The 25,096-nt window shown below is 37.8% G+C and overlaps 1 protein-coding gene across 2 annotated transcripts in view; it reads right to left on the reverse strand.

Annotated features, from left to right (window-relative positions):
- The window catches only part of CACNA2D2 (calcium voltage-gated channel auxiliary subunit alpha2delta 2), a 676,129-nt gene that overhangs the window by 143,652 nt on the left and 507,381 nt on the right, over window positions 1-25,096 (reverse strand). For both annotated transcript variants that reach the window (XM_034440362.3, XM_034440357.3), the window contains exon 6: window positions 23,159-23,297. In XM_034440362.3, the coding sequence (XP_034296253.1) occupies window positions 23,159-23,297 (139 nt within the window). The remainder of the gene's footprint in view (window positions 1-23,158; window positions 23,298-25,096) is intronic.

The raw sequence follows: 25,096 nt of genomic DNA on the forward strand, positions 1-25,096 counted from the left end.
TGCAAAGAAAGGACTGAAAATCTCGCACTTGATGTACATGGATGACTTGAAGCTGTTTGGTAAAACAAAAGCTGAACTGAATTTATTAATTGAAAACACAAAAGAATTCAGCCAAGACATTGGTATGCAGTTTGGAATTGACAAATGTGCAACAATAGCAACCAAAGCAGGCAAGATCATAGAAGAGGATGGAATAGAACTAGAGAATGAAGAAATGATAAAGGCAGTAAAATCAGAAGAAGGCTACAAGTACTTGGGAATTTTAGAAGCCTCTGACTTAATGCATAATAAAGTCAAGGAATTAACTTCAGCCAAGTACATTCGACGAATTCGTAAGATATTAATGTCCAAATTGAGTGGAGGAAACATCATAAAAGCCATAAATACCTGGGCTATACCTGTGATTAGATACTCTGCAGGAATAATTGACTGGACCCAGATGGAGTTAGACAATTTGGACAGAAAAACAAGGAAGCTTATGACAATGAATCATGCCTTGCACCCTAAAAGTGATGTTGACCGATTATATTTACCAAGAGCAGAGGGTGGTCGAGGACTCCTACAAGTAAAGCAGACTGTGGAAGAAGAAAAATGCAGCTTGAATGATTACATCCAGAAAATTGAAGAACCAATGATTAAGGAAGTAAATAAAGGAGGCCTTTTAAAGACAACTAAAACAAAAGCAGAATATAAGAAAGAAGTAACTGAGCAGCGAGCTGAAAATTGGAAACACAAAGCTCTGCATGGCCAATACTTGAAAAGTATTGAAGGCAAAGCTGACCAGAAACTAACTTGGAACTGGTTAAGATCAGGAGTACTGAAAAAAGAAACAGAAAGCTTTATTTTGGCAGCTCAAGAACAAGCCCTAGCCACAAACTGTATGAAGGCAAAAATTCAACATGTTACCACCAACAGCAAATGCCGCTTCTACAATGAAAAAGAAGAGACAGTTGACCACCTGATCAGTGGGTGCAGCAAAATTTCACAAACTGACTACCTACAATGCCATGACCGTGTTGCTAAAATCATTCACTGGAAATTGTGCCAGAAGTTTGGATTTGAGTACAGCAAAAACCACTGGGAACATCAGGTTGAGAAAGTTTTAGAGAATGAGAAACTCAAGATCTTGTGGGACTTTAGGATTCAGACTGACAGGCACTTGGTCCACAACACACCTGACATAACAATAGTTGAAAAGAAAAAAGTATGGTTCATTGACATTGCAATACCTGGTGATGCACGAATTGAAGATAAGCAGCAAGAAAAAATCACAAAGTACTGGGACTTACAAATTGAAGTTGAGCGACTGTGGAAAAAGAAATCGTGTGTTGTCCCGATTGTAATTGGAGCCCTTGGAGCAATACCCAAAGGGCTACCCTGCTATTTAGAAATTCTAAAATTGCCAGACTTGAACATTTTGACTCTACAAAAAACCACCTTACTCGGAACAGCTTACATCCTCCGACGATACCTTAACAGTTCCTAGGTCCTTGGTCAGGACTCGAGCTGCTGAGCTATTAACCAGCCTCAAAGGCTGTGAATCTCACTAAAGATTAAATAATAATAATAATAATAATAATAATAATAATAATAATAATAATAATAATAATAATAATAATAGGCTTTTTCTTTGCTGCCGTTCTGCTATCTCTTGTCATTTCACTTTATATTAGTTCTTGTTAGTTTTTATCTTCTGTTTAAAATTCTTAATAAAACTTTTTTTCACACTTTTACTTTCCCCTTCTCTATTTCTCCTTCTGTTTGCTTTTGTATTTCTTTTGTATGTTGTATCACAGACTAATAAAATTGTTATAAGGATGAAAAAATATTTTTAATAAAATTATGTTTTAAAAAGGAAGCCTGTATATATTATTAAAGAGGTGTTCCCTAGTGTGAGGATCTAGACATTCCTGCCTCTTCTGTGATATCAAAATAATATTAATAGTGATACAGAGATGTGTCAGTAAGCAGGAATTAAATTCAATTCCCTGCATGTTCCATTTTTATGTGAATCAAAATGGTTATGACAAACCATGTTGTTTTGGTATCTGCTATGTAGCAAAATGTTATGAAATGAGCCATCTTGCCTTACACAGCATAAAACAGAGTAAGACAAGAAATCATACTAAATATATGTGGTAACTCTGGCAAGTGTATGTATTTCACACAGAAACAGATTGTGAGATAGCAGCACAATAAAGTACATATGTCAGCCAAAAGACAGTATACATTCCCCAATTTCAGCATGAGCACTGAAAAAGACAACTCTAAGCTAGACTTGGGGAAAAAAAAAACCCAGAATATACAAAGTCACATCAATATCACTCTAAGATTCATCTTATACCACAGAATAAAAATATGACGGCTGTTATATAAAAATAGCATACAGCAAAAAACAGCAAGGCAGTCAACACTACTCTCAATCACATTTCTAAAGCTTGTAAGAAAAACTATATTGTGATATGAAATGCCCTTGACTTAGAGCTGCCTATCAGCTGCCCTGTTCATTGCGTGTGTCTACCCCAATGATAATTCTGATGTTCCTTCATAGAGAGACCTCTTCTTTTATGCAGATAGAACTATAGTACCTCCTCAGCTGGAATGACTATGGAAACTGTATGGGAGAGGTGAGTTTCTATAACAGAGTTTCATCTGAATCAGCAAACCAGGAATGTTCAGGTGTTCTGCAGCTGAACACCTGACCTGCTTATAGAATACTTCGTGCACCAGTTGTGCCTATTCTAGATACCTGGACATGCACACTTTGGTTACACTTTGACTGCTGCAATGATACCACATGAGGCTATGTTTGAATATTATTCAGAAATTATGTCTGGTCAAAAAAGCAAGCAGCTATGGGTGTACTTCAATATGTACTTGTAAAATATTACTATGTGAGCTGCACTGGTTGCCAATGGGTTTACAGGTGCAATTCAAGAAGGCTATGGTCACTTGAACATGGCACAGGACCTGATCTGTCTCCAATGATCTCTGCTTCTTCAATGAGATCTGGAAGAATTGGCATGCTCCAGATCCCATCACTTCAAGCAGTATGTCATCTTTTGTGATCCAGGAGTCGTGTCTTTTTTGTTGCAGCACCTGCCCTATGGAATAACATTATCCCCAAATTTGGGGGGCTTTGGTATTAGCAGTCTTTGGAGAAAGACCTGGTTCTTCCTGAAGGCACTGGGCCAGGAAGTAATATGATGCTGTTTTAAATGTGAATTGCTTCTGTTGCCATGTATTTTACTTTTATTTCTTCTGAATTTTTTTTAAAAATACATTTGAATCCTCTTATAAGCCAACCAGTTGCACAATTCATGGGCAGCTCCTGTATACAGATTGAAATAATAAAATAAAATAAACAAATCTTCCCATAGTTTTCTGTTTTCTACTTTTTAAAAAAATAAAGAATCAAGTTTCTATTCTCTGTGTGTATAATAAAAGAACCTTTGAAACTGCACAGACAGTGCTGTTGGAAGCTTAGAAGTCACAGTGAGGAATAATTTGCTAAAAACTGCTGATGGATGAGTCTCCCTGATCATTAAATGCTGTTTGAGAATATGTGTGTTCAGTCTGCAGGAAAAGTAGGAAAGCAGATTTTGTAATCGGATTACGCTGGTGTTTGAGTTATAAGAATACAAAGTTTAAGAGCAACCAGCAATATTAGATAAATGAGACGAAAAGGAATCTGGACTCAACAATCTCTCGGGGCAACATCAGCCAAAATCCATGACTCTATGATCAAAATGACCTTCAGGCATCCTACTAAAATGACACATGAATAATATGTAAATATCCCATCATCTCTGATAGGAGATCATTGGTGTAGTTTTTTGTGGGCCATGTTTTTTTTTTTTTAATTTGATTTATATGCCGCCCTTCTCCGGAGACTCAGGGCGGCTTACAGTGCGTTAAGCAATAGCCTTCATACTTTTGTATATTTTTATACAAAGTCAGTTTATTGCCCCCACAACTGGGTCCTCAATTTACCTACCTTAGAAAGGATGGAAGGCTGAGTCAACCTTGAGCCTGGCGAGATTCGATCTTACTTTAATTGCAGACAGCTGGTGTTAAATTACAGTGCTTAGTCTGTTGAGCTATCCAGGCTCCTTGCTCTTGCAGGTTGATACATTGAGATGAATGAGATATTATGTATGGTTGTAACCCGAAGAACTAAAAAAATGGTGAGATCAGGGATAAATGAACATAGAAAGGGATAGATCCCCTGGTCTATCTGTTTGAAAGGACAATAACAAGAGAATGTGGTATTGTGGTTCAAAACATAATGGAGAGTACCATATTAACTTGATGTAGATAGTGATAATTTTCTTCATTACAGGCCATTCCCTAAAGGGTTGCTATGGATAACACAGACATTTCTGTATTGGTGAGCTGTTTTTCCAAGGTATGCATTAAGAACACTTAATTTAACCTACAGGAAACAGATTTGAACTTTCTGATGAATGATAGGTCGATAAGCTATAAGCTGCAGAATTTTATTCAAAGTTTAGAACAGAATTTTCCTTTGTAGAAATGGAAAGTAAATGTAAGAGGAATGTTTTATGCATGTCTGTATGCTTCTTCTGGATAAGAAACAGGCATATACCACAACTTCTATAGTTTTACAAGGGCCGTTTCTTAATGACAGATATAAAAACTGCTCTAAATTGTGTTCCAGAATAACCTTTTTCACATGGAAAGCTGCTTGTGGAAGCCTTTAACTATAACCATCTTCTCCATGCAATCACAAAACTTCACACCACAAGGCCTGCCGTAGAACAAATTGCATTGTCTACCTGCTGAGGTGCTTTTTGCATGAAGACAGTTACCATGGTAAGCAGTGAAAGCAGCTTCCCCTTGGTGGCAGGTACATATTCTTTACTCTTGAAGATTACTGCTTACTTCATTTGGCCCACAGTGAAACAATTTTAATGCTTCTGCCAATGTATTTTAATGTTATTTGATAAAGAATATTTCCAAATTGAAAAGTAGAATTTAGTACAGAATTCCTGATAGGTGGCCATATCCTTTTTAAAAAAATAAACACTTTATTAAACTTTTATTACATTAAAAACATAAAAAATTATTTCACTCAACAACAGCTAATTGTGGTGTTTTTCTTGTAACAATAATTTGTGCATTATTTACAAAAATTAAATTGTGCATATTTACATTCTTATTTTATCTATTACTTGTACTTAATAACTATCTATCTTCAATCTATCTCCGTTCTATCCAGTTATACCACTGTTTCCACACATTATAAAATATCAATGTCTCTTTATCTTTTAAACTCAGCGTTAATTTGTCCATTTCTGCGCAATTCATGATCTTTTGTATGACCAGTTTCTCTGCACGTGTACATGGCTGTTTCCAACATTGAGTGTAGGCAATCCTGGCAGCAGTTAATATGTGTAGTACTAGATATTTTGTGCCCTTCACATATTTTTTTGTTTTGAAGATCCCCAATAGGAAGAGTTCCAGTTCTAAGTCTAATTGTTCATTAGTAATTTCCTGTAGCCAATCTTTAATTTTTAGCCAATATTTTCGAGCCTCAGGACAGGACTACCACATATGGTAGTATGTTTCCTCTTTCTTTTTACATTTCCAACATATGGGGCTCATTTTAGGGTACATTTTCGCTAATCTTGAAGGGGGTAAGTGCCTAGGTGGCCATATTCCATTTGGCTCACTTGTGACTAAGCTGAAGCAGGCCTTTAATGGAATCGATCAGACACTGGGGATGATATCACGGAGAGTTTGCTGTCCAAATACACCAGGCCTAAGGAGGGTGGGTGGGGAGGAGACAACTAGCATGGCTACAAGGTTCTTCCTGCAAGTTCATTAAAATCTACACAAACTCATCGTGAAACTATGAAGTTTGTTGTCCATTCAAAGCAGATGTAAGAAGAGAAAGTACTGGAGAAACTGATATTTTGTTTTCTTTCTTCAGCTATTACAGAGATTGAACATCACCAGTACATGTAACGTTCTTCTCAGCCTGAATAATGCAAATATAAAGCTATGTTTGATTAATTTTATATTTGATTGCCAGTAAGAAAATCATAAAATAAATAAGAGAAGGCATCCATAATGATATGTCGGAATGACCTTGGAAGATAGGAGGAAGAGCTGTAGTCTAGACAGAGATCTGATAAAGGGAATCTGACTCTGAAAAAGGAGTGGGTGGTGGTGGAGAAATTGCCTCAGAAGGGAGCTCTCCCTTTATACTTTTTTTTTTTTAATCCACTGCTTCTTTCACTTCATCCTTCTACCAAGTTATGAGGATAACACCACACACTTCAGTGGAAATCTGTAACATACTTTTCACTCTATTTCAAGTTGCTTCCATGTGGTCTTACATCAACTTTACATTTGTTTTTTTGAGAGTTTAATGCATTTCTAATACCTTTTTATGCAAGGATTCCTACTTTCTCTCTTGCAGTCATTCTACTTTCGCTTTGGTTACTTTCACTTCTTTCCTTTACTTTCATGTCCATTTCTCGTTCTTGACATAACAGGAAAGATCTGACTTGGATTCAGAACTGTTCTTGCAACCTTCACTAATTTTCTCAGTCACATTTTTATTTTCATTCCATTGTCATGTGTATATATGAATAGATTTATACTTAAATAATGTGTTTGAAACAGGGAGATTATTCTAGGCAGGTACTCATAAAATAGCGACCATTCTCATTTCTTTTTTGAGTCTCTGAAATGCCCAGTCATTTTTTCCTGTATTTTCCTACATGATTTGCACCCATTCATTTGTATTGCCTAGCAGGATAATTTTCTCCCCTGGATTGCATTTATTCATAACATTGCACAATTTTTCACAGAACTCATCTCTGGTTCTTCCATTATCCCCTCTCACTGGAGCATAATGTGCGACTATCGTATGAATCTGTAGTTCTGTACACATTCATTGCAATTGTGACTGTATGTATGTAATCCATTCAATGTTAATTTTGAATTGGCTTTTGTTAAGGACAAACCACACTCTTAGTCTTTGAACAGAATTGCATTTTCAAAACTCTCACAGCAGTGTTGTTGAAACCCAATTCAAAATCTCCCTAATGTTATCCCTCGATTCCCCATTATGGATGGTAAACAGCAACCACGGATTTTGCAAGAAATACAAGCATAAATTGTAATGTGATTGAAATGAACAAACTATGCCTCTTGATTTATCGAGCCGAAATTTCTGTGCCACCTTCCTAGTACTCCACCCTCATCTAAGAATTTCAGCACTGAAGCAATGGAGGGGCACTATCGCTAGCTGGCACGCTAATTAAAACATTTATATAACACTCTCCATAGTCACCCGTCACTACACATGCTAATTGCATTTTAATATATTTTTTAATTTACCATGCTAGTTTTAATTAAATCTGTAATCACTTGCCAAACAGGGGCGGGAAGAAGGTGTGGCCTAGATTTTTCCTCTTCCTGGCTGGGCAAAAAGATTGCTTTGAGCCTTCACATTTAGGCTGATAGTGGATTCCTACATAAAGGAAGGAGCCCCAAGAGGATGGAAGAAGGAGCCTAAGGGCACAAGAAGAAGAACCTGTCCAAGAGGGAGGAAGTCTGAACAGGGAAAAACCTGTGAGAAATCAAGGTTTAATCAAAGCTTTAGAGAGTCCCCTTATCAAGCAGAATGATTTATTAGCTTAGCATTTTAATATGTTTCCATTAAAATCAGGCATGAGGCAAAAGATGATACACAGAGACCAGAAATCTCTTTGAACATGACAATCTATAATACATTAAACTCTTTTTTTAAAAGTATGGCTTTCCCTCACAGGGAGATTTAAAAGAATACTTGGCTACCTCTCTGCACCACACTCCTTATCTATTAGATTCTACTTACAATGAATGAAATCCTTTTCACAGCCTTAGCAGTTTTCATGACTGTGTTGCCATGGGGAAATGTAGTGCATGATAGTCTGGGTAATATGTACTTAATAAATACTTTCTTTCTTTAAATCTTTATTTTTGAATTTATATCCCACTTTTTAAACTTCCTTACCAAACCAGGCAGCTCAAGGCACCTAACAGTAAAAATGAAAATAAGAGATTTGGGCCTAAAAGATATTCAGCAATTAAAAGCATGCATTAAAAAAAACCCTAAAATATAATTTAAAGAACATGGATACTGAGTATCTATTACTATACTGCATGTAGCTCCAAGTGAATGGGATGGAAGCAACAATATGCTAGCTTGCAAGGTAACCTGTAGAGACCTTAGCTTGTAAAGAAAAGTGTAAATATGCTTGAAGGGAAATTGGTTTTTACTGTGCTTGTGATATATTGTTCAAAATGAGCAGAAACTAACTGAGATTGGCCTTACTATTAAATGGGGAGTAGTGCAAATGGCAGCTGCTTGTAACTAAATATAAATCTCTGTTATTAAAAGTCAAGTCAGCTATATTTATTACAGGTTACAGATCCAGGCAATACAAAAACATATTATATACTCAATTTTAAAAAGTCTGTGATTATGTTTCATCCATTTTACTATTAATGAATCATTAATCATCTACTGGTTACCTTACAAACCCAAACAGCAAAAAGTATTTTAGGATCTCTATCCACCAATATATATATATATGTATGTATGTATGTATGTATGTATGTATGTATGTATGTATGTATGTATATATATATGTGGATAGAGATCCTAAAATACTATATGTGTGTGTGTGTGTGTGTGTGTATGTACGTATGTATGTATGTATGTATATGTGTATATATATATATATATATATATATATATATATATATATATATATATGATAGTATCTGACAAGAACAATTGTATACAGGAGATTTTGACTTGAAAGCAAGAGGAGTAAATCACATGAAATGAAGAAAAACAGATATATTTGTTCGTAAAAATAACCAGAGGGGTAAATAAATGCAACAAATCTGAATTAAGTTTGTCTGATTTTGTGGAATGGAACTGATGAATCCTGCAGGGAAGTGAAGGTTTAGGCTTAATTATGAAAGAAAGGCTACAGTGTATGTCAGCAAAAAATTAATTACTGTCATTTAGTTTGTTGTGGGTGTATTTGAAAGTGTGAATTCATATCTGTTTATTGTTGTATTTTTTTACACTCCAGTGAATGGTGATGACGAAAAAAACAGGGATGAAGTTTTGGAGAAAAATAGTAACTGAAATGAATGTGATCTGAGGAGGAAAATATGTTGAATATGTGAAAACAAGAAGAAAGGAAGCACATTAAAACTGGCTGGGTGATTTGTGGACCTATAAATGAATAAAATTGTGACCATTTGCTGAGTATCTGCTTTAAAAAGTCCATTTCAAGTATGTGCTTATCTCTCATCTTCTCTTTTGCATTGCAAAATAATGATTGCTGCAAAAAAATGATGAGAGAAAGTTATTGTATAATCTGCAGAGAGATTAAAAAGATGATTGGAAAGAATGTAGTCAAACAGAAAAAGGAATGGTTAAGACTGAAAGAGGCAAAGAAAATTCAGACTGGTTTTGTTATAAATAATAATAATAAATGTTTTCGAAGTGAGTGAAAAGGGCTAAAAAGATCCCAGTATAGAGGAGTTTGGAATGAAATATAAGTGATTAAATATTTTGGGATGGGAATTGAATGGAATTTTTTTTGAGAGAGGAAATTTCATCAAGGATAGCAGGTTACACATAGTTGACCTAAAATCAGAATAATTAGATGAATTAATGTATACTGTACACCTTTGTATACAGTTTACTAACAATGGGGAAATGGAGTAAGAAATGTTAAGCTTTAGAAATGCTGGAAGAAAGATACTGCGTGACATGTGATCTGCAGATAAGGACTGTGTATAACAACATGTCTATTTTGTGTTATGGAAAAGAGCAGGGTTGAGTAAGTCAAGAGAGACATACATGTAAATGGATTGTGGCAGGAGTGGGGTGCAGTAAAGCAGGATGAGATTGGGCCAAGGAATGAATGGATGCAAAGGATTATGTAAAAAAGAGAGTGACTGTTAGGAAAGAAGTATGCTAAAATAATTTCATCATACAGAGAAAATTAATGTGGATCAAAACAAACCTATAAAGAGGAAATATCGAGAAGATGGGGAAAACTGAGAAAATTGTGACTGGTTGTAGTTAATAAAATCCTGGAAGAAAGAGAAGTGAGAAATTTAAACGAGAAACTTGAGAAACTTGATGCATAGACCTGGTTGAAGCAAGGATGGCTTGCAAGGACAAAAAAAGTTTGGAAAAATATAGTGAATGATTTTGCTACAAACAAGTTTAACCAATGCTTTCTTTTCCTTTTGTCATCTCAAAAATAACACGATAAAATACTTTAACATTTAAATGATCTATTTATTAAAGTTCAATTCTTAGGTGCAGTCTTACACACCCAATTTTCAATTAAGTATATGAATTAAAGAAATGATATGAAAAGTGTCCTGTTTTTCTTACTTACCATGAGCCACAAACTGAGATACAAGATGCTACTGCACAAAGAAATAATTTCTCTAGTGCTATTCTATAGCACTCCAAGAGGACATTTAATGGATACCGAATAGTAAGACACATGGGCAAGATGTAGGTGAAAAAAAGATCATTCCCAACTTTATTGTACCTATGTGAAAACCAATTCTCCTTCCAGTCAGTAAACCCAGTTGTGTCAAAATGAGCAACAGTGAATACAAGGTTTTGTTCCAAATCCTCTAGTTCTAATATTATATATTGCAAAGGCGTGATGCCTTATAACATAAAAGAAGATGTGAATGAGAAATCCCAAGGTTATGGTACTGCAATTTTTTTTAATGTAGGATATTTCCAAAGTTTGTCTTCAGTGATATGGCTGAAGAAACAGAAAAATAGAAGAACTAAAATGTCTGCTGAATTCACTAGATCAAATGACACCCCCCTCTTGCTAATTGTTGAGAAATAACTCAAGTTTGCAAAGATATGAGAAAAACTGAGTGAAAAGGGGAAACTATCCTTGGTGCTGAAAAAAAGGCCAGTGTAATCCAACCCAGCCCTCAAGGCAATTCCTTCATTCTGGAAAAAGATGAATTTTAATGAGGAGGGGCTCCTCATTTATATAGAGTTTCTTTGCAAACACATGCGACGGTCCATAGAAACGCAATGTTGTCAGGTTAGCAACCCAGTGCTCAAGCAGCTTTCAGGTATCTGTGGAAGGTAGTAGATTATCTCAGCATGATTGAGAGAAGAGCATAATATGTGTACAGGAGCCTGAACTGGAAGGAGTGTTTTTTACCGGGGGCTCTGTTTTGTGAGGAGTGGTTTAGAAGTTCCTAGACACTGTGCAGAAGATGCTAATGCACCAAAGTCAAGGCTCCCTGCTTTGCTATGATATTTTGTAAATCTGGGCAATAGATGTCATGCATAACAGCCCAGCATGAAGTATGGATCCAGTTATCTTAACTACGGAGAAAATTTCCCTTCACCACCTCCATGAAAAAGGAAGGTTAAAAAAAAAGTGTGGCTTCATTTTCCCTCAGTGACAATGTCAGGGGCACTAAACTCACCATGCTTTAAGGTCACTGCATTTAGTACAAGCCACTTGGGAAACAAGAATCCCAGGGAGAGGCAAATGGAGAACAAAAGGCAGTAATGGAAAGAATTCTAAATTGCTGCAAGCAGAAGCTAATAGGCTGCAATTCAGCTGGTTGGAAAGGAAAATTTGCTTCCCCGAGGAAATTCAATACTGCCCTAAATACATGCCAATGACCATTCTGAAATATAATAATTTACATATGCACTTCTCCATAATGGGTGTTAATCAAATTCTGTACTTTTCAATTTTAGCCCCCCCCCCCCCAAAAAAAAGGAAAAGTAAAAAAGGCTGTTTCTATAAGCTCTACCATTCAAAATGCCTTGCCTTCAAAATGTATAAATTTCACATTATTATTCAGGCATGATAGCGCCAGAATAATTAAGGTTGCATCAAGAATATAATAGGGGCTAAAACATTTAATATCTCCAAAAGTACACGATCAATCTTAATGAAACTTTCTAGGGGGTTAGTTCCAAGGACTTTTCAATTTTCTAAACAGTTATGGTTTACAGTGCTTGAATGTTAAGGGGCAAAAACTGGATTTTGAAAGACAAGCAGTGTGTTCCCACTCCTTTTAAAATGCATTTTTGGCAAAATACAGAAAATTCATACCAGGCGGTTTGTAGCTTCAGTAGTTTAACATAGAGAATGCTTTTAGAAATATAAGCATTTGTTTTCCTGAATGGAAAAAAAAGACTCAGGGATAGGCTTTGAATTCTGCACTAAGCCAATATCTTATTTAACCGGGTTTCCCTTAGCCTGCTAAATATATTTAGCCATTATGATTTGTAAATCATGGCTTATGGTGGACATAATCAATTGTGACTTATTCAGTTTTTAAAACATTAGCTTAGTGCAATGTGCCACTAGAATGTGCATTTTTGCTTGTGAGCAAGCATCTAAATTGGTAGAGATGTCTTTTAAATTTATTTTCAATTTTTCATGTATAATATTCTTACTAAGTCCTGATACATTTCTCACTTGAATGGCAGACTTCCCAAAGTGGTACCCTCCATGTGTATGAGATTACAACTTTTCATGCCTAACTAATGCTAAATGGATAGAGAAGATCCAACACTCCCTCCTACTAACCAATAAAACTAGCTATTATAGAACCTAGAGGGTTTAGGTTTATATTTCCATCCTCTTCTTTCTTGGTTTAGCCTGATAAATAAAGAAAGCTTGGTGGCCATGACAAACTCTTTCAGGAGACCCTCCCTCTGTTCTAACCTGGGTTTACTAGATCTCACTTTGCATTTTATTGAAGACAAGTCCATTTAGCTTCCAAACTAGCTGGGCCTTCAGAGGGAGGTGCCACATTATATGATGCGCAAGTGAAAGGTCCTTTTCATTACCATTTCATGGCTAAGAAGAATGGAGTGGTGCAATTGCCTGGAATAGAAGTGTAGCCCTTTGTATATTGAGAGTGGGGGGTGGGGGTGGTAATGAAAAACACTAAGCCCGTGATGGTGAACCTATGGCACACATGCCACAGGTGGCACGCGGAGCCATATTAGTGGGCACACCAGCTCAGCTCTGGGGTGCATGCGCGCGCCGGCCAGCTGATTTTCGGAGCTTCTGGGCCCACCAGAAGTAGGGAAACAGGCTGTTTCCTGCCTCTGGAGGGCCTGGGGGGGTGGGGGGTGGGGAAGGCCCGTTTTTTTTCTTACCTGGCTCCAGATCCTCTCTGTGTATCTGGGAACGGCGAAAACAGCCTTTCCCACTTCCTTGGAGGCCCTATGGAGGCTCAAAGGGCCCATTTCCCCACTCCCGGTGGGACAGGAAGTGACGTTTTTTCCTGTCCCCAGCCTCCAGAGACTCCTAGAGAGGCTCCTAGAGACTCCTAGAGAGGCTCCTAGAGACTCCTAGAGAGGTTCTGGAGGCTGGGGACAGCAAAAAATGTCACTTCCTGTCCCAGTTGGGAAATGGGCTTTTTCAGCCTCTGTAGGGCCTCCAAGGGAGTGGGAAAGGCTGTTTTCGCCGTTCCCAGATACACAGAGAGGATCTGGAACCAGGTAAGAAAGAAAAACGGGCCTACCAGGCCATCATGTGCCAGGAGCGGGGGGGGGGAGGGGGTTGCACACACATGCGGGTGGGCACGTGCGCGCGTGACCCTCTCCCGCCCCCCTCTCTCCTGGCACGCGATGGCAAAAAGGTTAGCCATCACTGCCCTAAGCTCTGGCTACTGGGAGCACATTTCCATGAGCAAGAGATCTACTGTTCATTTTCTTGCTTGTGTGCTTGCGATCAGTGGCTGAATCACAGTGCTTTTTTCAGTTCCATCTAGAGTTCAGTGTTTTCTTCAAAATGCCAAGCATTTTAAAATCTAATTTTTTCAGAGCTAGATTGAAAGCCCTCTTCTTTAAATGGTTTAGTGATTTTATTGCTCATAGTATTCCTTTTATTGGAGACATTTTGCTCCTAATGTATTAGTTCTATGCCATTATGCTACTATTTTCAACTGCAGGTTTTGTATTTCATATATCTGGTACTGTTGGGTGATTTGAAAGAATTAAGGTTGATTTTCTCAATCTAGAAAGCACACTGGTACTTGTCATAATGTGAATAGGCTTCACACTTATATAAGAAATGGTACACTGACAACCAGTTTGGTGTAGTGATTAAGGTATCAGATTAGAAACTGGGAGGCAGTAAGTTCCAGTTCCATTTTAAGCACAAAGCCAGCTGGGCAACCTTAGGCAATGGTAAACCACATCTGAAAAACCTTGACAAGAAAATTTTAGGGATTAGTTTAGGCAGTCTCAGAGAATTGGACATGACTGAAGAGAACAACAAGAACAAAGTCTTTATAGTAATACTTAATATTTGTTTAGCTTTCATACTAGGGCAGTGATGGCTAACCTTTTTGCCATCGCGTGCCAAAAGTGGGGGGAGCGTGGGGACGTCACCCATGTACGTGCCCACACCCATAATTCAATGTGCCCCACCCCTGCGCTCCCCTGCTTTTAGCACGTGATGGCACAGTGGGCCCGGTAGGCCTGGTTTTCACCCTCCCCAGGCTCCAGAGGCTTTCTAGAAGCCTGGGGAGGGTGAAAACGGCCTTCCCCACCCCTCTGGAGGCCCTCCAGAGACCGGAAATGGAAACGGTGGGCCAGAAGGCCCAAAAATCAGCTGGCCGGCACACGCATGTGCTCTGGAGCTGAACTACAACAATGCTCGCATGCCCACTGATATGCCTCTGTGTGCCACCTGTGGCACCTGTGCCATAGGTTCGCCGTCACAGTACTAGGGTAAATGACATAGAATTCTGTGTAGAGTGAGATCAGTTGATTGAAAACTGAAAATATTTTATGATAGATAAATGTCTATTTTTTATTCCTATCTCATACTACATGCAGCAGAGACCTTTTTCCCCCTCTTTTATAAACGCTAGTAGTTCTCAAGTACAACAATCTCAGATTGACACTAGATGGAAGCAAAGATGGAGTTGACAGGTAGAGCTTTCAATGCCTCTCATGGGATTTGGTGAACTTCTGGATTTTTGTCCTCACAACTAGTATTCCTAATCTTAGTAAGAACTAAATATTAGGATTCATTTGGAATTACTCCCAAGTAAGATGCTGATATGGAACTGTAGACTTATTTGCTATGTGCTAATTTAGTTGCAGAAGCTAATATTTATTTCCTCCAGAGCTGATTTGCCCTCGCATGCATATTCCTTGATTAATTCAACTAAGCATATAAACTACCTTGATTTATCTATTGGCTCTTGATAAAATACTCCACAATGTTTTGTGATATCTTCTTCACTTTTTAAAGTAGCCATTTGATTATGAAATAAAGAACATCTATGTGTATTTTTACGGTGTTTATCTTTCTTATGTGCATACATAAACATGTAGATGCATGCAGAGTTATTTATTTATTCATCTTTATTTATTAATCATCTTTATTTATTTACTGTATTTTTAGCCAAGGTCACAAAATATGTGCAAGTTAGCTGTATGTGGATGATTATTTTCCTATCACTTCTTATCGTCACTGTAGCATGTTGTAATGCTCTTTTAAAAATACAAAAATACTTTGCCAAGTTTGTTAACTTTTATTTTTTACTTTAGCTCATTCTCTTTTGAAAAATACTCGATCATATAATTTAGTTGCCATGGAATATAGATCATAATAATTGCTTATGCTTTTTACAAGCACTGTAGCTTTTTATTTTTGAAAAAAATAATAGCAAATTACTCATTTTTTCCTCTTCCTGTTAAATGCACTTGTCAGATGTATGAGAAGTGAGAGATGAGCTCCAACAAAATATTTGTCGTTTTTCACTGCTCATTGGCAAATCCTTAGGTAAAGGTAAATGTTCCCTTCGCACACATGTGCTAGTCATTCCCGACTCTAGGGGGTGGTGCTCATCTCTGTTTGAAAGCCGAAGAGCCAGTGCTGTCCGAAGACATCTCCGTGGTCATGTGGCCGGCATGACTAAACACCAAAGGCACACAGAATGCTGTTACCTTCCCGCCAAAGGTGGTCCCTATTTTTCTACTTGCATTTTTTACGTGCTTTTGAATTGCTAGGTTGGCAGAAGCTGGGACAAGTAACAGGAGCTCACCCAGTTACATGGCACTAGGGATTTGAACCGCTGAACTGATGACCTTTCAATCGACAAGCTTAGCCACTGAGCCACTGTGTCCCCCAGAGCAAATCTTACCTTTTGCTTAAAACTCTTTCCAGAATAAAGCCAAATCATGAGCCCTGTCTAAATTTATTTCTGTATATTTATTCATTAAATTTATATACCATCCGTCTTGCTGTTTGGGACGACCCTAAGAAACAATACTTAACTTACTTAGCAATACAATAACAAAAAACGATACTTAACAAAATACTACAGTTGATAATTCTACAGAATTAGCAGAATCACTTTTCTGGGCAGAAATGGAGAGTCACAAAAACTTGCCAGATAGACAAACCCTGCTTAGGACTGATTTCTCATCTAGTTCAAAACCATAATAAAATGAAATGGGATCTGGCAATAAGTAACTTCGATGCTTATTCAATGAAGATAAAATATATTCCTAGATGTTCTGAGCAGGTTCACTTACACCTATAAACAAGTGGAGGTAATGGTTTGTGGGATTTCATACATATTAGAAATACGTCCATCACATCCTGAAAACAGTATATTTCCTGATTTAAAGGTCTGGTTGGCATACATTTGCATCCATGTCTGTCAAAGCTTTTCTGTGTGAGTGAAAGTTAACTTCCCATCCAGTACAGCCATTGACAGCTATTATCCAAGTTCTGAGAGCTACTCTAATAACCTGATAGCTATGCTAAGTGACTTCTTGTTTCCAGTGCTTCAGAGGTTCTTCAAGCTCTTCCTGTGTTTCTGTCTTCCTTGAAACTCTACAATGGTTTTATCTACATATTTTATTATGCAAACAGCAATCGTCCCCTATGCTGGGGATGGCTGACAAAACAGAATACAAGCTGTATTAAATAGCATGCAAGAAAAATGCTAAAGTATAGCTTTAAAGAGGGGCCTGCCTTGCCAGAGCATCCCAGTCCCTCATCCTAATAGTTCTTGGTTTTGCTGAGGAAACAAAGCATGGAAATCTCATTCCTGCAACCCTTGCCTCCCACACAGGAACAAAAATGCTGCAGGCATAGCTTGTTGTTGCTCTTAGGCAAGAAAATCCACAAAGCACACACATAGCTAGTGACCTCCTCAGAGGCTTAGTTGTTCAGATAATTATTTTAAAAAACTGTGAACTTCCCTACTTTAAAACACATTATCTTGTTTGATTTCTTTTTTAAATGAAGCCCACGCACCCTCTTATTACAAGATTATTATTTCTTCTCCCAGAAGGCATTCTTTGACATTATCCACATATGCCCTAAAAAAACGGTTGTAAGCTGTGATATCCTCCATTTGTCTTATCGCAGGCCACGTTTCCTGTTTGTACCCAAAGCACGCCTTGAAATTATGACAGTGAGTAAATAAAAGTGGGTTCCGGGTTATTATTCAGGGGAATGCACAAAACAGACTCCAATTTTTCTTTGATTTCCTCAATTATATTTTTCTAACTTAATTTTCTTGTTCATTTCCTAAATTTATATTCCAGGATCCCCCAGTGCATTGGCTGTGCGCTTTTCAGAACCAGCATTATTGCTATAAGTATCTTATGAAGCACAATATACTTTTATGCATGAGGAATTGCTATTATTACAACTTTAGTGGTGGGACCTGGAGATTCAGAGCAGAAGAACAGAGCATCAACAACGAATCTTTGTAGATGCTGTATTCCTCTGACAATTCTATATTCTGGCAAAGACTGAGTCACGTGAAGCCCTAGTAATAGTAGCACCCCTCCTTTAGAGTAATGGATCTCAGTCTTTTCTATTCTGCATCCCATCTATCAGTCCATGAAAAGGTTTGAATCTTAGTAGAAACCCAAAAAACATGAAAACAAAGAAACAACTAATGCTAATAGGCAGCTTCATGATTTGCTTAATTAGTAGCTTGGTCTAAGCAAGGATGATAATAAAATTAATCACCACATGTAATCCACTGGTGCCAATGCAATGAAATCATTCCACTGATACAGTTCTCCATTTACACCTGTAACAAGCCTCTGTAGGTGTATCTCAGAAGATGTCATTAAAAAGGATAACATTAAGTTGTATTGTGTCAACCAGTCTGACAATTCAGCAGATGGATTCCAAGGATCATGTGTCTATAGGTATATATTTGGATGTATGTGAATACTGCCTAGCTGAATTATTTGTTTCAGAGAATCAACAAATACCAATGAATTAGTCTACACTGGGTAGTATCATTTTTAAGTGATGCCAAACACCAAAAACAGCCTTTCCTTGATTTGGTATTGGCCAAATGATTGAATATATCCTCCATAATTTCAAATTAGCAAGTTCTTGGATTTGCTACCCCCAGACACTTAACATGTTAGAAGGGAATTATGGGAGTTCTAACCTAGGATCTGGAGGGCATTGGGTTGAGGGAGAACATCTCTGTATTAGGGGACAGTTCGAGGTCTCATACTTTTAATGAGGCTAGGCAACTAGGTGAATTAGCTAGGCTAGGTTAGTGCCATGTCCCTACCAGTTGCCCTTAAAATGGGCAGAATTAGCCTCTCTACACAATGCTATTAAGTTGCGTTTAAAAGAAAATCCGCCTTTCTGTGCTTACAGTCTGGCTCTGAAAGGCAGTAAAAGTTAAGCTTCTGTGTCACTTTTGATTAAACTCCTAAGTGATTTAATAGAGAATTTTAAAAACCATATTAAAGTCTTAAAGCTTGCAGGTGTCAGAGATTTAACAATCTTGATCCTCCAAGCTGCCACTAAAGGGAGGCCAAGAGTTATATTTCCAGCACGTGGTATATTCTCCCCTGAATAGCATGAAAGGAAGGCACAGTGGGCATTGTATATAAAAAATCTTGTGTGTCCCACATGGGGAGAAGCCTATACTAGCCTGCTAATACTTTGTGCGTAATGATCCCCTTCTCTCGGTTGCTCCATTTACTTGTACTATGGCTGAATTCAAAGACTGGCAATGCAGATTCATAATCAACAAACTGTCCTCTGACTGATGGGGAAGCTAAGGGCCATGAGAAAGGGCCACAGTCTCTTGACTGTAGGATGCTCAATATAGGTAAACAGCAGCAAAGAATGGGCCCTTACCAAACAGTAAGAGAAAGACATGACTTTTCTAGAAGCTGCAGGACTGCTTTTTTTCCTTACTAATACCACTGGATCTTTGATCGATACCTGGAATTAGGTAACATCTTTGCTTAATCTTTTGTTAATGTCAATAAATGGTAAGGTTGTAGGAGAGATTAAAAAGAGGATTGCACCCTGCTTTTGTGGTTATGTCCTTTTCCAACCATGTTGCGCAGAATAAACATTAAGAAATGTAAGCAATGCATTGGAAAAATATTGCACATTTTGAAACTCATTCAAGGAGCATCATTTTCTTGGTAAAAAAGGATAAAATAAGTCTTCATGAACTCCCAGTTACTATCTAGTCTAGGAAAGCTACTGTAAGTTTCAAGAATAGTTGTTCCACCCTACCTTCCTACAGCAAAAGAGAAATAATATCTTGGGGGAGGGGGTAACAGCAAATTAATTTTCTCAGTAAAAAATCCTCAATTAGGCTAGGGCTGTTCTGGAGCTGTCGAGAAGGAATAAGTTCTCCACCCACTGACAAGCCAGTGGCAGGACCCAAATCGGGCTGTAAGCAGGCAGCAATGGCAAGAAGTTTGAAACATGAAGAGTTTAATCTCACAAAATTGCAAATCTATTGGAAGTGTTTACACCAATAAGTTTTCCTGGGGCAAAGAGCCCTTCAGGATTAGCAAGGTTGGATGAAAAGTTCTTTCCTTCTATTGCTGGTACAGAGATTTGAGATCATATCTTTTTTTCATATTTATCCATGGCAGATGAGCCTGGGACATCCACAATTTCCCTGAGATGCTAGAAAGGGTGGGAGGGAGAAATGCATCACTTCAAAGAGGCAGATGCAGATATACCTCGTCCCTATGTATTAATACCGTATACATTAAAAATGCCCCAGATTGAAACTGTGTGCGGGCGAAGTCGCAATCATGGTTGGCTGAATTTGTCATGATTTTCCCCTTTCCTTTGTAGAATTCATCCGGTTCAGGAACTGTGGTTTATTAGTTCTGCTGTGGTAAGCCAATTACTTCACAATTACCCTACACAAATACACTCATGTGTAATAGCAGTGGACAGAAATACAATACAAGCAATGCACAAACCAATAGTGCGCCAAATAGAAATTAGATAGCCTGTAGTGCAAATTATGCATATAGTCAACTCTTCTGTGACTGAGAATGTACAAACTTCCCGTCTTTCATTTCATGAAAGGAAGCAAAATTTAGAGGGAGTGAGATGCAAGGGCAAAGTTGCCTGAGACGCCGAGTAACAAAGTGATGGAAACACGCATTGCGACAGCTCATCAGATTCAGTTCTCTGACTCTCAGGAGAAGCATTTTCAATACGGTACTCAAGAACATGGTTGTGTCCCTTTTAATTAGCATGGCGATTCCACTTTGAAACAATCAGAAGTCATTATTGGGCAAGCTGCTCAGGTGAAAGCCACTCTTTGCTACATGGAATGAGAAGATTCAGCAAAGGAATGGAACTTTCAAGGCAAAGGAAGAGCAGTACTAATTCTCAAAGAGGATCAAGCAGCAGATCTGGCCAAAATTGCAGGCCATCATAAAAGAGATACCACTGATAGTACCATTAAAAAAAAGATATCAATAGGTGGCTTTGGTGCAGGACAGCTAACCCCACTCTGGGTTTTGAATTTTGAGATGTGAGTCTCAAAAACAGGAAGTTGGATGGTTAATAGGCAAGTTCACTGCTCACTTCATAAGCAAAGTTTATTTTCTAATCAACTTAGCTGCTCATGATAAGAGGTGCCTGTGTCTTCTCTGAGGCTGTTTCCAGAACCCTATGACAGCAGGCATAGTTCAAAAGGACAATGGACAAATTGGAGCAAATTCAGAGGAGGCCAGTCAAGATGGTGAAGGGTCTGGAAATCAAGCCCTCGGGAGAATGGTTAACAGATTTAAGAATGTTAAGCTTACAACAAGGATGACTGAAAGGGTCTTCAACAGTCTTCAAATAACTGAAATATTTTGATATAAAAGAGGGAATGAACTTATATTCTATTGCCTCAGAAGTCAGAACCAGAATAATGGATTAAAACTACAAGTGAGCATGTTTAAGCCAGATATCAGAAGGAGTTCTTCACTGACAATGATGTAGTGAATTCACTTTTTATTTTATTGTTATTTATTTATTTATTTAGATTTTTTAAAAATCCTGCCTTTATTATTTTATAAGTAATTCAAGGCAGTGAACATACTAAATATTTCCTCTTTCTCCTATTATCTCCACAACAACAATCCTGTGAGGTGAGTTGGGCTGTGAGAGAGTGACTGCCCAAAATCACTAAGCCAACTTTCATGCCTAAGGAGGGACCAGAACTCAGTCTCCTGGTTCTAGGCCAGCACTTTAAACACTATACCAAACTGCCTCTCACCTTCGTTAGAAGTCTAATTCTGCACTAAATAGAAAATCTATCCAATCCTAAGACTCCATGACATGTACTGAAATCAGTGTAGTCCTTGTAACAGCAAAGAATCAATGTATCATCATCATCATCATCATCATCATCATCATCATCATCATCATCAATCAATATCCTTTTTTGTTAGAAGATACATACCAAGGTTGGATGTAATTTGTTTTTATGAGACTACTGATATATACATTCTGAGTGAAATACACAATCTCCAGTCTGCACTGGGCAGGGGATGGAACTAGATGACTTCCAATATTCCTTCCCACCCTCCTTCTATGAGTCTACAATTTTAGTGGCTCTCAGTATGCCTGAAACTGATGCCAAATTGAGGCTTGAGGATGGACTTTTAAATATTTCCCTTTATATTCTATTATTTTTCAGAGATGCCGTAACATTTCTGAATTGTAATAGAAAGTTGTGACTTTGTGACCCTGTACATCCATAAAGTGCTGAAGCTCATGAAAGCTTGACACACAAAGCAATCAAACTGAAGCTTAATCAGCACATGGGGACGAAGATGTTCTTCTCCTTCCCTACATATTTAACCACTGGTGCTATAGAAACCTCATTCCATTTTTCCATCAAGTTTTTTAACCTGAGGGCAACTTCACTTTTTAGGTCTTTAGTTCATAAACATTAGGCATAACTCCAAATAGTTTTTATAATCCACAGTGTTCTTGAGATATTATTCATCTCCAGTTTTTCCATATTATTTGAGACCGCAGTCCAGTTCAGCTTTTCCCCAACATTTAGTTACACCTGACTCTGTTTCTCATAATCCCAGTGTCAACTTGCAAAGCTTTCAAGTTGCCATGAACAGGAGGGAGGGAGAACTGAAGTGACTTCCATACATTCTTTCTGACCGCAATCAGAAGGAGGCATTAGGGTTCACAGCCAGCCAAAGTGGTTAATTGGAGAATGTGATTTATGACATGGCCAGAGAGGAGGGGAGAGACAGGGTCATAGGGGAACATAAATCTATGCAGGATCAGTCCTAACTGCATCCCAGTATTGCCGGAATGGTGCTCCTAATAAATGACTATATTTCCTTTGAAGTTTGGATCATGGCTCATGAATTAATTAGGGCATCTTTCGGAAACTTGACACCCAGACTATTTGGTACGTTAGAATTATCCTTTCATACATCAGAAAAACATCAGCTTAGGAAAGGTTAATATAATATCTTCTTGTAGTAAAGCAACAGTCATTTTCTTGTAGAGCAATTATACATTCAGATAAGGGAGTACCTACATGCAGCCAATTGACATTACAGTGTAGGAAAGAACTGGCTAAGAATCAGTCCCAGAAAACTCAAGCATTGAATAAGTAATTTTTTGGGTTTGTTTTTTTAGTGACTTTTCTATAAGGATCTGTACATGCAAGGGGAAATTAATTCAATTCTTTTGTCTATGTCATAGAAGTTTCTTTTTTTAAAAAATGAATATATAGGATATGGTCTTTGGTCTCAATATGAAAAGTTCTGCAAAGAAGAACTTACAGCCTTTGTAGATGTCTGTAGGAATCTGTACAGCTGCATATGAGTAATTAACTTTGGTTTTGAAGTTATCATCGTCTGTGAATTCCAGTTTCAAAGAATTGAATTTCTCTTTTTCAATCTCTTCCCCTTCTGGGTCATCCTAGGAAAAGAAAAGGAGATGTATCATTAAAAAAAATCAAGTCAGGAAAGTAGTAATAATGCACCCAAAATAGTATGGCAATGGGTTTTTCCCTTTGAAAAGGCCCCAAGAAAAAAATGTCTATGGAAATTCTCAATCATCCAAGTCATTGTTGTTCCAAAGATTCTTTTTTACCAAAAAGCAACTGAACTTTCTCGGTTTTGTTTCCTTTGAAAAATTTTGCTTTTCATCCAAGAAACGTTTTCAATTCAGAACTGAAGAAGCTTCTTGGATGAGAAGCAAAATGTTTTCAAAGGAAAAAAAAAACCCAAGAAAATTCAGTTGCCTTTTGGAAAAAGAACCTTGGAACATCCAAGAGAGAGGAACCACAAAGTTCTTACCTTCAAAAGTGATGAATGGGCTTTGGAGGTTCCTAAACAGGAAGCAAGCTGGGTGACACCTCCTCATCTGCTGATAATATGCTATTAGTAGCCAATTTGAGCATTCACTATAAGTATGGTAATTGTGCTGTGCTAATCTAACAACTGTATGCATAGTGTGTACATGTGCATATGTCCATATATACATACAACATACATACATACAAACAAGCACGCTGATATAGAAATTATCTCTTGAATTAACATTTTTTGACATAGTCTTATAAATAGCTTTGTGCATATCTAAATTTGGAGGTTTTCCTAACACAATATTATAACATTTAATCTTTTTATAACTGTTAAACTCATTGCATTTTTTAGATTAAACAGAAATTATTATATTTTTTATCCTAGTCTCTAACTTCTAATTGAAATCATACTGGTTACAATTCTATTACTGTATATCATTCACTTATAATATTGCTTGACTGATACTGATAGAAGAGAATAGCTGTAGCTGAGGTTGAACTGTGGGATCCTTGGTTGCTCTCTAGCTTGCTTGTTTTTTCTTGCAGATGTTTTATTACTAAACTAGGTAATATCATCAGGGCTAGTGTGGAGTGGAGTTTGCTCTCATTTTATATATTAGTGGATTACCTTAACAGTGTTGGTGGGAGTAGTCTTGGTGGTTCCTTGATTGGGCTGTTGTTTATTGATAGTTTCTATGTTGCTACAGTCACTATGTAGGACAAACAGGCAAAAGACTAGCAGACCACATTTATAAACACCAGCTAGCAGTCAGAAGAAATGATAAAAACTCCTTAATTTCACAATACATGGGAAACTATGAGTATCCTAGATCAGTGATGACAACCCAGAAGAGGAACTGACCAGGGCGCATGAGCACGCCCAAAAATGAACTTCCGGTTTCAGCTACTGAACGTCGGATTTCAGCCAGCTACTCTTCTGGGTTTCTGGCGTGCATGCACATGCGACAATCAGCTGGCCGGCGCGCAAGCTCAGGCAGGAAAACGGAAGATCAGCTCTTCCAGTTTCCGGTAGTACCGCATGCAAAAAGGACAGCTGATCACTGCACGTACATGAGCACCAGAAACCTGGAAGAGTAATGGGAGATGTTGTGCATGCCAGGTGACATGGCTCCACATGCCACTTCGGGCACGCGTGCCATAGGTTCGCCATCATGGTCCTAGACCAAGCCTTGTTTAAAACTGCTAGAGAATTCTTGGAGGCCTGGCACTCAGACAAATCAGTCATCAACAGGCACACAGAGATTGTCAGAGTATGAATATTCATGGACTGGAATAGATCAGTCAATGGGGACTGAATGGAGACACGGTAATAAGATCAGCCAATGAATAGGCATAGCAACTAAGTCAGCCAATTGGGAGCTGAAACAGACTGGAGCCAGGGCGTGTCTCA

Source organism: Pantherophis guttatus, chromosome 2 (assembly GCF_059756535.1).
Source record: "Pantherophis guttatus breed Tessera chromosome 2, ASM5975653v1, whole genome shotgun sequence".
NCBI lineage: Eukaryota > Metazoa > Chordata > Lepidosauria > Squamata > Colubridae > Pantherophis > Pantherophis guttatus.